General features: G+C 56.3%; 1 protein-coding gene across 1 annotated transcript; it reads right to left on the bottom strand.

Moving 5' to 3' along the window:
• Nucleotides 1-1004: 1004 nt before the first annotated feature.
• Nucleotides 1005-8584, bottom strand: ColSpa_09807 (cell wall alpha-1,3-glucan synthase ags1; the record flags this gene model as incomplete). The annotated part of the gene is made up of 8 exons (XM_049276019.1): nucleotides 1005-3509; nucleotides 3562-3906; nucleotides 3964-4301; nucleotides 4355-4596; nucleotides 4652-4809; nucleotides 4863-7688; nucleotides 7757-8017; nucleotides 8081-8584. 8 exons carry the CDS (start codon nucleotides 8582-8584, stop codon nucleotides 1005-1007), a joined length of 7179 nt encoding a protein of 2392 aa, XP_049131976.1.
• Nucleotides 8585-12372: the final 3788 nt, after the last annotated feature.

Below are 12372 nucleotides of genomic sequence, written 5' to 3' on the forward strand. Positions count from 1 at the left end.
GGGAACGCCGCCTTGTATCGATAGCACTCCATGAAGTTCTGGCCGTAGTATCCGACTTTCCCGGGATCAATGCAAGCTTTTTTTGTGTCTTCGTCCCAGGCAAGGTTGTTTCTCTCACACCTGGACTTGTCAACTACTGCCGTCGGTAGATCGACGAGGAACCAATGCTTACCAGCAGTGCTTATACTTGGCACATGCTTCTGCTGAGATAACGGCAAGCGCCAGAGTGGTGTAAATTATTGAAAGCTTCATCTTATTGTCCAAGGTCGAGCTCTTGTGGAGGAGAAACGACGTAGAAAACCAGGTAACGTGTCGCTCTAGGCAGTTGAACGATAGTCAAGGAGAAATGGTCGCATTATAAATTTCAGCGATGTCTAGGAACGAGTCAGTGGTTTCGCTGGGTCGCCGTCACCTGAGCGGCTTTAGATTGCAATAAAAAAGCTGTGGGCTTGCATGACTCTATATGTCTTTAGGTATATTTACACGGGGACTGTGGTGTTGATCGCTTCTCCGGTTTGCCCGTATTGGACGGGCTGGGTCTTTCGGCAATCGACAGATGTAAAGCACGTCCTGTTAACCACTCTGTTGTCGCTCAGATGTTTTCCCCGCATTGGGGACAAGCTCGTCGTTTGCGCCGATGACTGACGCCCCCAGATGCATCTCCAGCTCATAAGTTACGGAATCAGCACTTTCTAGTTTTCGTGGTTGTGGCGGGCGTTCCTCAAGCCTCAATCTGCACCCCCTGTTCAAACTTGGCCAAGTGATAAGCCAGGATGCCGGTGAGGCCTATGCGCTCTTACAGTAGATTGGAAGTGGAGAAAGATCATCACAGGATGTCAGGTAGCCCCCCGCCTGATTTAAGCATGACTAGTCATTGATCAAAGTCGTTAACTCTATTAACATAATAGTTGGATGGTCATTACTGAGGTTCGTATCTACTCAAGAAAAAATAAAGAAAAATCTATCCTCATATAACCGGGAAAAAACAATTCATAACCTTTGTCTTAAGGCTTGCTAACCTGCTCCTTTCTAAAGAACTTGAAGTAACCGATGCAAATGAACAGGTTGAGTAACAAAACAACCCAGAACCAGGCGTTGGCAAAGGCCACATTGAGGCCTTCACTGATGTCAGGGAAGACGGTCGAGGGACCGACGTTGTTGGGCGCCGTGGCGCGTGCGAGCATGGTGAAAATGGAACCCAGGACCTGAGCCCCGACGCAGGCGGCGGCCACGTGGACACGAGTCAGCGTCAGCATGAGAATCATGCCGATGCCCGCACCCTGGAGACCGTCGAGAACGCCGAGCCACAGCCAGAGGATACGGCTGAGCACGGCGCCGGCGACGACGCTTCCGGCCCACGGCATGTAGACACCGATCCGCGAGGTACCCCACCAGATCTGGGCCCAGCGCGGGGCACCGAGACCGACGGCGAACATGGGGAACAGCCACGGGTGGCTCTCGCTGGCCTTGGCCAGGCCCCAGAGGACCAGAGCCCAGACGATGATGAAGAAGAATAGGGCCAGGACGACCATGCTCCAGACGGGCACGTGCTGGGACGAGAAGAGGAAGAACCAGTTTCGTCCAAAGAGCGTGCTGAGGAAGTAGTTCTGGATGCAGACGGCCATGAGGTACCAGGCGATGGTCTTACGCTTGAGGAGCGTCAGCCAGAGCTGGGGAATGGGACCGGGCATTTCGCGGTAGAAGTCGGGGAGGCCGAGGTAAAGGACGGTACCGACGCCCCAGAGAAGGAGGGCAACAGGCGCGCAGATAGCGAGAAGGTAGGGCGAGCCGGCGAGGGTGGGCTTGGGCAAGCTGTTGGACTGGGCATCGGAGACCAAGCTACCCCACGCCCAAAGGCCGAGGGTGTAGAGCTGGGTGAGGCCCTGGATGATGGCGAGACGCTGGATCCACTTGGGAACGGTAGAGCCACCGTCGGTACCAAAGTTGAAGGCGAAGGCCAACGATCCGGAAGAGGATGCGAATGCGTAGAGACCCGTGGCGGCGTTCTGGAGCCAGACCTGGGTGTTGTCGTCGGAGGCAAAAGGAGAGAAGCCGAGGATCAGGAAGGCCATGCCGTAGACGATGTAGGGGATGGAGAGCGGGTAGAGGAGAGGCATGGTACGCGACATGATGTACCACACGACGGACGAGCAGAGGTAGATGGTGGCGATGATGTAGAGCTTGGAAGCGGTCTGGCCGACTTCACCGGTGAGAAGGGTTACCTGGTACGAGTTGGTGGCGATGACCTGGTTCAGTGCCAGAAGCATCGCGTAGACGGGCCAGTCACCGAGACGGTACTGGAGGTACTTCTTCACACCGGTGGGAGGGATGTAATCTTCGGGGAGATCGAACTGCGCGTTGTAGGAGCCTGGGGAGTCGGGGGGCGACTGGTCGTTGTAGCCGTTGGCGTTGTTATCAGAGGCGGCCATGCTGTTGTTCAGACCGGAGCGTCTGCCGCGGCCGCGCTCGAGAGGCAAGCTCAGCTTAGAAGACGACCTGTTCTTGAACATGCCCAAGCTCAGTCTCGAACCGTTGGGTGAGGAAGGACGCGATCTAGAGGCGCCTCTCGGCGACGAGGGAGAGGCGGAGCGACCCAGCCTGGCGTCAAGGTACATGTCGAACCACTCCTTTTCACTCTTGATGAGGTAGTCCTCAATGCAAAGATCGGAGATGGAGTTGCCGGCGTTGAGGCTCTTGAGTCTCTCCTCAAAGTGCTGGTAGAACTCGCCCTTGGAGTCAGTGAAGAAGGGGTCAACCTGCTGCAGCTTGTAGTCGTGTCTGTCGCCGACAACGTCCTCCACACTAAGCATGGAAGCACGCGACGAGTTGTCCTGCTGCATGCCCAGGCCAGTGACCGGAGGCGGAAGCGGCAGGGTATCGGCCATGGAGAAACCAGAAACGTTGCGGCTGTGCGTCTGATCGCCATGCTGTTGCTGCCCATGAGGTCCCGGGAGCGAGAAGTTGCGGCCATGACCTTCGTGTCCGGAGAAATTGCGGCCGTGGCTGAACTCGTTTCCAGAGATATTGCGGCCATGCTGGACGTCACGACCAAACGGTCCCGGCGAGGCCGCGCGGGAGCTGTAAGGCGAGTCGACATAGGCAGGTGAAGGGGACATGGAGGGCGAGCCAGGGGTGCTGTTGTACATCATGGGAGTCTGCATGCCGGAAGTGTTGCGACCGGTGTGGAGGGTGGTTGCGTCGTCGTCGTAGTCGGACACCTGGCGCATCCACGCGGGAGAGCGGTCAACGAGCTCAACGTCGTTGCGGAGAGGGTCGGCAATGGAGCTGGCGCGGCTGTGCTTGACGAGGACATTGCCCTTCTTGACGCCCTTCTTACCGTATTTCGCGTGTGCCTTGATGACACCACCCTGGAGCTTCTCGAGCTTTTCGAGCCATTCGGCAACGGGGAAACGCTGCTTGGCGGACCAGGCGCGCATCATGGCTCTGGTCTTGGTGTCCGTCTCGAGAGCGTCCTTGATGGCGTGCTTGAACTGCTTGGTAAGATGGGCCTACGGGAGGGTCAGTAATGCTAAATCAACCGAGATAGGAGAAGAAACTTACAGCCTTGGTCGATTCAACCGTGTACCACCATCCGGGCATTTGACCGAGACCACCGACGCGAGCACCGACACCCAAAGCTCCCTTTCTACCGAACTCGACAGCGACCAAACCGAAAGGCTCGTCTCTGGAGGGAATCAAGGCAAACTCGGCACCGCTGAAGATGTAAGGCGGGAGAGCAGTGAACTCGGGCTTGGAGAACACGCGGCCGGGGTAGAGTTCCATGAGCTTGGCGAGCTTGAGAGCGGCGAAGCGTCCGTAGAGATCAATCATGGGTCCGATGGTGATCAGCTGGGCCTTGGGGTAGTTGTCCAGGACCCAAGGGAAGATATCAGCAATAAGATCCACCTATTTGCGAGTTAGTTCCCGTCATCTTTTCAGGCAATCACAAAGGGGGTTACATACGCCCTTCTGCAGAGACCAACGTCCGACGAAGACGAACAGCTCGGCATCGGGATCAACGTTGAGACCGGCCCACTCCTGGGCCTGCCTTCTCAGGTCACCACGGGCGGCCTCGTAGGCGGGGTCGACCTCGATCTTGGGCTGGTTCATGAAGTCGTTCTTGTCCCAGTCGGCGGTATCAGTAGGATCGGGGTTCGGCAGCTGGCCGACCTTGGACAGACCCCAGAAAATGGGGTAACGAGCGAACGAACGATCACCATACTTGCGGGAGACACCGACGGCACCGAATCCGTTCTGGTGGACACGGAGGTAACTGGCGCCAGCGTGGAGCAGGTTAAAGACTGCCATTTGTCAGAACTCACGTCGGGGATGGTACATTGCGGGAGATTCTTACCTGAGCCGTACTGGACGTACTTCTTGACGATATCAATGTCCAGGTTGTATGCCTTGCAGACTTCCTTGCTCTCCTCGGGCGTACGCATGGGCCAGAGACCCTGGAACTCGGCGTTGTGGAGAGACAGAGCAACCGGAATAGTCTTGGGGAGCAGATACAGCGGCGCGATGGCACCGTGGTAATCGTTGATGTGGTACAGGTCGATGGGGAAACGGTTGCAAGTCTCGGCGATACATTGGTTCCTGTTGGGGCGGTCAGTAAGAGGTCCCGAAACTCGAGTGCTGCGATCAAACTTACCATGCAGAGTAGTAAATGGCACTCTCCAAGTCGTCCATACGCGGGGGGTAGGGCTCAGACTTGGTCTGCTTCCTGAAGACGGGCGCGTCGAGCAAAACGTAGGTGATGTTGTCCACAATGTGGTACTGAACCCTGATCTCGTACTCTTGGTCCATGATCTTGACGTACATGCTCGGTGCCGGGTTGTCCAGGGGTATTCGACATCACCGACGCAGGGCACAACCCAGACGAGGTCCTGGTGCTTGAGTGCCTTTCCCATCAGCTGGGCCATGACACCCAAACCACCAATCTTGATCTTGATGTTCCAGTCGTCAATGTTGTACTCCATGGTCGCGATAAGGACTCTGCGGCGCTTGTTGTTGGCAGTTGCGGCGGCGGCGGCGGAGACGAGGTCGGTCGAGCTGCGCATCTTGAGGGGGATGGCGCCAGCGGCGCCCATGAAGACGTTGCGGGTCTTCTGAACCATCATGCCGAACTTGGAGGTCTCGTGGGCACCGTGCTCGTTGAACTTGACCTTGTAGAAGGAGCGCTTGAAGGCCTGCACGGCGGCGAGGCCGGTGAGGACGGGCACGATGAACAGCAGAAGCCAGAGCATGAACTGGACCCACATGTTACCCTGGGGGATGAGCTGGTACTGCAGGGTGGCATCGTTCAAAACGACGCGGAAGGCCAGGTATGGTGTAGGAGGAGCGGACGTGATGTTGACGGCGTTCTCGAACAGCGACGAGGGAGGCAGACGCTCGACGACGTTATCGCCGTCGACGTCACCGTAGACAAACGACTGATCGGGCAACTTGTCGGGGTTCATGCCCCAGATGCTGAACTGGAAGTAGTTGGGCCAGTCATCCATGTAGTGCCACGACCACTGCGACTCGCTCTCGTGCTTCAGAGCCTTGGTCAAGCCGCTGTCGTAGCCGAACTGGTTGAACTTGCCAACGGCGAACATGTGGGGGATTCGGCGCGGGGTGTCGTAGTCGAGGTCAGCGTGCACTTTGTACGCGCTGGATCCGAGGAGCTTGCTGTAGTACTGGACGACGACGTGCTCGCCCTTCCATTCCTGCTCCTTGGTGCCGTTCCACTGTTGCTTGACGACCTTGGTCTCGGTCTCGTAGGGGGCCCAGTCGCTCCAAGAGGACTCGAAGTTGGTCGAGTAGCGGAACATGCTGGCTCCAGCAGAGGTGTGCTTGATCTTGAGGTTGCCGTTGTCGTCCTTGCTCAGGAGACTCGTGGAGTAGTTGGCTGTGTGGGGGAACACGATGCCGTTGTCCTGAGCACCGATGCGGAAGAGGAACTTGTCGGTGGCCCCGAGCGTCGAGTTGCTGCCAAACACCGTCGCGTTCGTGACAATGATCTGGTGCACGCCGTGCTTGACGTTAACCAGATTGGCCTTCCAGGAGAAAGAGGAGGCCATGGCAGCCGTCCAGTTGGAGATGGTCTCGGAAATGTCCTCGCACTTGATGGAGCTCTCGTCGATGGAGGGGACGCTGTTGTCGTCGGTGTGAGACTTGAAGCTGACGGCGTCCTTGAACGTGTCACAGTCCATCTTGACGGAGGTCTGGAACTCAATGGGGACGGTGTTGGAGGGTTCGGCGGACTCGATGCGGGAGTCGTGGCCGGGGACGAACTTGGTGATGGCGACGGGAGGGTTCTTGAAGTCGGCCTTGGGGACGTAGGCACGGAATTCGAAGGGGGCCAAGGTGATGTTCTTGAAGCAACCGTTGAAGCCCTTGTTGTTGGCGTACGGGAGCTCCACGGTCGAGTTCACAAGCACCGTCTCCTGGTGAGGGAAGAAGAGGTTCTTCACGGTGGTCCCGGACTCAAAGGGAGAGATGATGGCTTCCTCCTTCTTGCTGCAGTCAACGGTGTAGGTGTGGGTAACGTTGCGGTTGTGGTACAAGAACCAAACCGGAACGAGGTCCTCGCCGAGATTCTGGACACCGAGCTGGTAGCGCATGACGCTGAAAAGACCGGTGGTGGTGGCCATTCCGGAGTTACCGGGGTAGTACAGATCCTCCGTGTTGTTCGACAGCTGCTCCAGCCACATGCCATCGGTGAGAACGGGGTATACCTCTCTCAGATGGTACATGTGCTTGAGAATGTTCCTGATGGGATGACTGGGGTCGCGGTGATCCCAAGAGACAGTGTCGTCACGACATCCCTCACGCGCCTTTAACAGGGGCATCTGGTAGTAAAGCGTCGCAGGCATGGAATAGCATCCGTGCTGTTGCCAAGCGGGCGCAGAGGCGAGAGGTTGACGACCGAACATGTAGTTCTGCGCCGTGTTGTCGAGGACGTAGAAGGCCTGCTCCTCTCCCCACGTGAGCATGGGAATGCCGGGCAAGTGAAGAGTGGTGATGAACAGGCCCATCAGACTGCGCTCGTGGCCGACTTCGATGGCGGGCCAGCGGAAGGTGTCCTGGTTCATGGCTCCGAACATGTGGCGGGGGTCGACCTCGCCGGTGTTGGCGTTGATCATGTCGTTGGACCGCAGGACCTCGTTCCACGCCTCGACAAAGTTACTGGGCACATCGTAACCAGCCACACCCGTACCGTCCATACCCAAGAAGATGACCAGGAAACGGTAGAAGGAGTAGTGGAAAGCGGCGGAATCCAAGGCCTGGTGACCCTCGTTGCGGATAAAGATATCCTGGCCCTGGGAGCTCGCGTTCGTGGTGTTGAAGGCGGTGTTGATGTCCTTGAACCACTGCTCGGGGAGGCGTCCGCGGCCGATGTAGATGGTGCCCATGGTGTTACCACCTGTGATCTCACCTGGCAGAAAGAAGTTGTCCTTGCCCACGTCGCGAGCGCACTCGCGGATCTTCTTGGAGAAGTCACCCTGAGCGTCGACCGTGACCTGTAGCGCCTTATCGAATCGGAAACCGTCGATATCCAGCGACCGGATCATCATGCAAGAGAAGTGCGCAAGCTTCTGGTTAACAGCGGGGACCCATTCTCTCAGTCTGTCTTGGACGGAGGCGAACTTTGTCAACTGACGTCGGTAATCGGGGTAGACGCCGAAAGCCTCAGTGTCACCAAACTGCAATCACGGTTTGGTTAGCCGCGATCCTGCCATTGAACGTCGACATCGCTGGGGTAAGCCCATACCTGGTCAAAGTCACCATCATAGCAGCCTCCGAACATGTCGTAAACATCCTGAGGAACTTCCCGACCCTCTTCGAGGTAGAGACGGGGGAAATGTTCGCAAGTCTCGTTGTACTTGGTCGGGAACGTCCAGTCGAGATAGTGCCTGTCAGACTTGTAGACGACCTCCATCTCATGAGGCTCGAACGGCGCCGAGGTGTTGAGGTAGTCCTTGTAGCCGATCAAGTCACCCAAGGTGGCCATCGTGTTGTCGAAGAGGATGTACTAGTCGGTAGGTCAGCCGCGCACGTTCTTGGGAAGGCCCCGTCTGCTTCTCTCCAGACTTACCATGTCGCGCCTGTGAATCTCCTCGATGGCTGCTCTCCATTCCGTAATGTTGCCAAAGTGCATATCCAACAGCGTGTGGTCCAAAGGCGAGTAAGAGTCGTAGTTCCATGGCGCGTTGATGAGCATCGATCCTCCAAAGTAGATTCCCTTGATGCCCATGCCCTGCAGGTAATCCAACGTGTCGACGAGACCGGCGATGTCACCGCCCCATCGCAGCTGTGTGCCCGTGATATCCTGCTCGAGTACGGTTCCGTTGGCGTTGTCGTTGGCCGGGTTGCCATTTACAAATCTGTCGAGCATAATCGTGTAGAACGGGAACCGCCAGTTCTTGGGCGATGGGAAGTGCTCGTGATTCTCCCATGTTCCATTGTAAAATATAGGATCTGTCGCATCCTTGTTTGTGTTGAGGTTGTAGTCGACATATTGCTCGTCGTACTTGAGGCCATTAACATTATGGGACAGGAAGCCCAGTAGCAGAAGCGCCTTCAGTTGCCCGAACCACATGATGGACGGTTGTGATGGGAGAGGACGCCCAAGTGCGTCCTCAAAGCGAGAGTGGGTAGGCGCTGTTGGCTGATTTCAAGCAAATGACGCCAGGTAAAAACAATACTATCAGAAAAGTGATAACTAGAGTAAGTGCGAGGTAAAAGCAGTCATGAACCGGCGGAAGCGAGTGAAGCCAGTTTGTGGTTTGAACGAGAGACGAGATGGGAAAGATGATTGAGCGATCGTACAGATGTTCCCTTTCCCACAAAATACACACAAGCAAGAACGAGAGCTAGGCAGGAATCCAGAAGCGACGTACGTCAGAGATGGGGGGGAAAGGTCTACGGGGATAGATGGGCTTTACTATGGAGAGGGAAATCCTTGAAAACAGCACAGCGCTTTGCTGGTCTGCTTGCTCCGGCCTCCCATGCTCTCTCTCTCTCTCTCTCTCTCGGCTGGTGAGTGTGTGCGCGCGTGTTGTGTGGTGTGTGTGTGGTAAGGGGTGGTGGCAGGATGGATGGATACATGGAGACATAGTCAGACCCGCCCGTATGCCCAGCATCGCCTCACGAAAAGTAGGGACATCAGAGAGCCGTCATGCCCGGTCGCCTGCGGAGACTGCCATTCTAGGATACGAGCTCGAGGTTTACTCATGTCTGCATCATAGCGGTGACCTCTCGGTGGTGTCTTCGGCTTCCCGGGCAGGGTTGCGGAGGGTGGCCGATTGGACACTATGAATATCCTCACAGGCCATGGACCCGGTTCACCACGGGGTGGGCTGGCCAACAAGGCAGATCTTCCCGGTCGGGATTTTCGAGGATGGAAGTTGGGGGTCCTTTGTCCCACGTCGGAGTCGTCCACAGTTCGGACGACAGCGGCGGCGGTGTCCCCCTTTCGCGCGTACATACCGGTACATACGTAGAGTACATGGTATGTCAAGCATCAACCGACTACCTTTTCCGCAGCGCCCGGGATGAGTAGAGGAACAAAACACGGATCAGCGGGTGGAGCCGCGCAGAGGGAAAAAAAGTCAGACTTCACCAGAGTGGCCGGTTTTCTTTGCAGAGTGCTGGCTTTGGACATGGGGGCTGTTTTCCCGGGAACCCAATTGATCCCAGAATCCTGCCGGGATCACTCGACTTGTGGTGGTCAGGCAAACCCTGAGCCGCCGAGGAAAGCTTCAGTAGCTTCAACGAAGCAGACTCGCTGGGCGCCAACGCACACGACAAGAAGAAGGCCTGGAGCGGCTACTGCATGCCGTTTGGGGAGGCCGAGGGCAATCGATGCATTGCATTGCATATCTTCTCGTGTAAGCATAGCAAGTAGCGTGTGGTTTTGGGTTCTCTAGGTATCGTAAGTACAGAGGTCAGATGGACCCCTTCTTTTTCTTCTTTTTTTTTTCTTTTTTCTTTTGCTTTGCTTCCTCTTCATGTCTTTCATGCATGCACGTCCGTAAAAAAGAATTTTCGGGAAGACTGCGTGCGATAAGGAGGGTGTGCTGCCAAGCGAGTCAGGAGACGGGCCCGCAACACACCCGGCCGCTGGGATGGGCGGCGGACTGAGGACTGAGCGTGATTGTGGACACCCAAAGAATCCTCCCACTCCTCGCTGGCCTTGCTGGCCTTGCTGGCCCTGCCGGCCCTGTCGATTGTCGACGGAAGAAAAGGTGGACATGGCATGGGTTTGACGTCACGTAATGGGCTTAGCCTGGCAGAGCTTGCAATGCATGTGGTGGCGAAACGGTGTAACTTGTGGCTTGCTCCTACTGCAACGCAACGGCAGAGAGTGAGAGAGAGATGAGGAAAAACGACGCAACGGTTGGTTATCAGTCACCTTCCTTTTCCCACCCTTCCAACTTCCCAAAGCATGCCATTGTCACCATCACATAGATATCACCGTAGCCGTACCTGAATCACGCATACCCGTCTCGCTTGGCCGCTGCTGCCTGGGAAACGTCCCCCAAAGAGGGGTCATTAAACGCTCCGAGGGGCAGTACCCTCTGAGTTTGGATGACAGCGCGGTTAAGCTCTAGTGCGCAAATGAGCCGGGCGCCTTTCAGTGCACAGAGGTTGCGGGATGGTGCATGGGAGAATCAAACGGCTGGCGTCCATACTGTTCCTGCCCTCGTCTGATGTTCGTATTCCGTCCCAACAGAGCAGAGCTAGGCGGCGGGCAGCGGGCGGCGGACACTCGCGGGAAGTGTGCAGTCCTTGCAAGCTGAAACTCAAACAACGAGGCGGCTTGCTGGGCCCGGCTGGGGGGGAGAGAGAGAGAGAGAGAGAGAGAGAAAGAGGTTTGCCGGCCCCGAATCTTGCGTGAGCCCCCCCCCCCCGTTCATCCAATCGCCGAGTTACGTTGGCTGCATGGTGGAGAATCAGGAGGTCTCGTTAGCCGGCCACAGAGAGGGCTACCTGTACCTATCGTGCTCGTGATGAATCCCACCAGGCTGGCCGGAAGCTTGTTCAGTCACCCCCTATCCAGGGTTAGCATGACGCGGCTGGGAAAGAAATACGGACCGTGGTGGAGCGGCTTTTTTTGCGTGCACTAACAAGCTGCATACACACACACACACACAGCCACCAGCCTGCATATACAGACGCCCGTCCGTCATCAAACTGTCAAACCATATCCAACTATGCAAGACTGACTTGCAAGCACATGGCCGGCTCTTTATGATGGCGGCCACACACAACTTTCGATTTTTGTTTTATTTCATTTTTCCTTTTGTCTGTCCCTCGCCCGTCCGTATGCCATTCGCCCGCTTCCTGCAACCCGCCCTTATGATCTGATCGTTATACATGGTAGAAGAATATCGGCATATCGGCATGTCCGCCGACCCCCACTCACCGCCCCAATGTGGAAAAGAGCCCCTGAACGGCCAACCGCCATTGGTCAACTCCCGGCGACCTCTCGCATTCCGGCCAACCCGAACGGGAAAAGCATGAGCCCCCAGAGTGGTCAAAATGAGCCCGATTAAAGCACCTGTTCCCGTCCTCTCCGGGAAGACCAGCTTCGCTTCACAGCCTCCCTTCTCGACTCTAGGTGGCCATCTGCCATCTCTTCACCAACGGCACGCGTCCGTCTCGTCATCAAATGCCCGAGGCCAAAGACGCCAGCGACGGTACCTACTCCCTACCTATGTACTATGTATGCACACGTAGGTAGGCACCAGCCCCGATCCGTGGCCCCTGTGATGATCGTAGCTATAAATACCTCTGCTATCGGTGACAGAACACAGGGAACCCTTCTCTGTGAATGGAGGCATCTTGCATTGGCCCGTCTACTGCGCATCTCTCGCTCTCTCACTCGCTGTGCCAACTTTTTGGGTTCAGTAGTTTGTGCGACCCTGTGGCTAAGTTCCTAGTGCCCATCTCGTGTTTTCCATCCCCCCCCAGGCTCCGTGGCGTTTCTTTTGATGATAGAGTGCCCAGCCCATGCCCATCACCATGTCTCTGTTGCTCAATGCAGCTGGCTGACCGCCGAGGCATTGTTCTGAATGAAATCGAGACCTTGTGCAACCCCATCCACGCCCCCTACCCCCAGCCGGTGGGTTGCGGACCACCTCCCAGCCTCCAGATTCAGGAAACACTGGAGCTGCGTCTTCGTGCCCATGTCGGGTACGAAACCTCGAGACGGACCACGATCAATCTGGAACAGATCAACCCTCGCATCCGCGTAGGCGAAGTCGCAGAGCAGATTGATCAGTCAAGAGTAAAGAAGGGGTAAAAAAATTGCTTTCGACGGGTGCCCATAAGTTTCCCCTATTCCCCCTTTTTTTTTTTTTTTTTTTTTTTTTACTTTTCAAC

Source organism: Colletotrichum spaethianum (genome assembly GCF_022836535.1).
Source record: "Colletotrichum spaethianum MAFF 239500 DNA, contig30, whole genome shotgun sequence".
In the NCBI taxonomy this organism is placed as follows: domain Eukaryota; kingdom Fungi; phylum Ascomycota; class Sordariomycetes; order Glomerellales; family Glomerellaceae; genus Colletotrichum; species Colletotrichum spaethianum.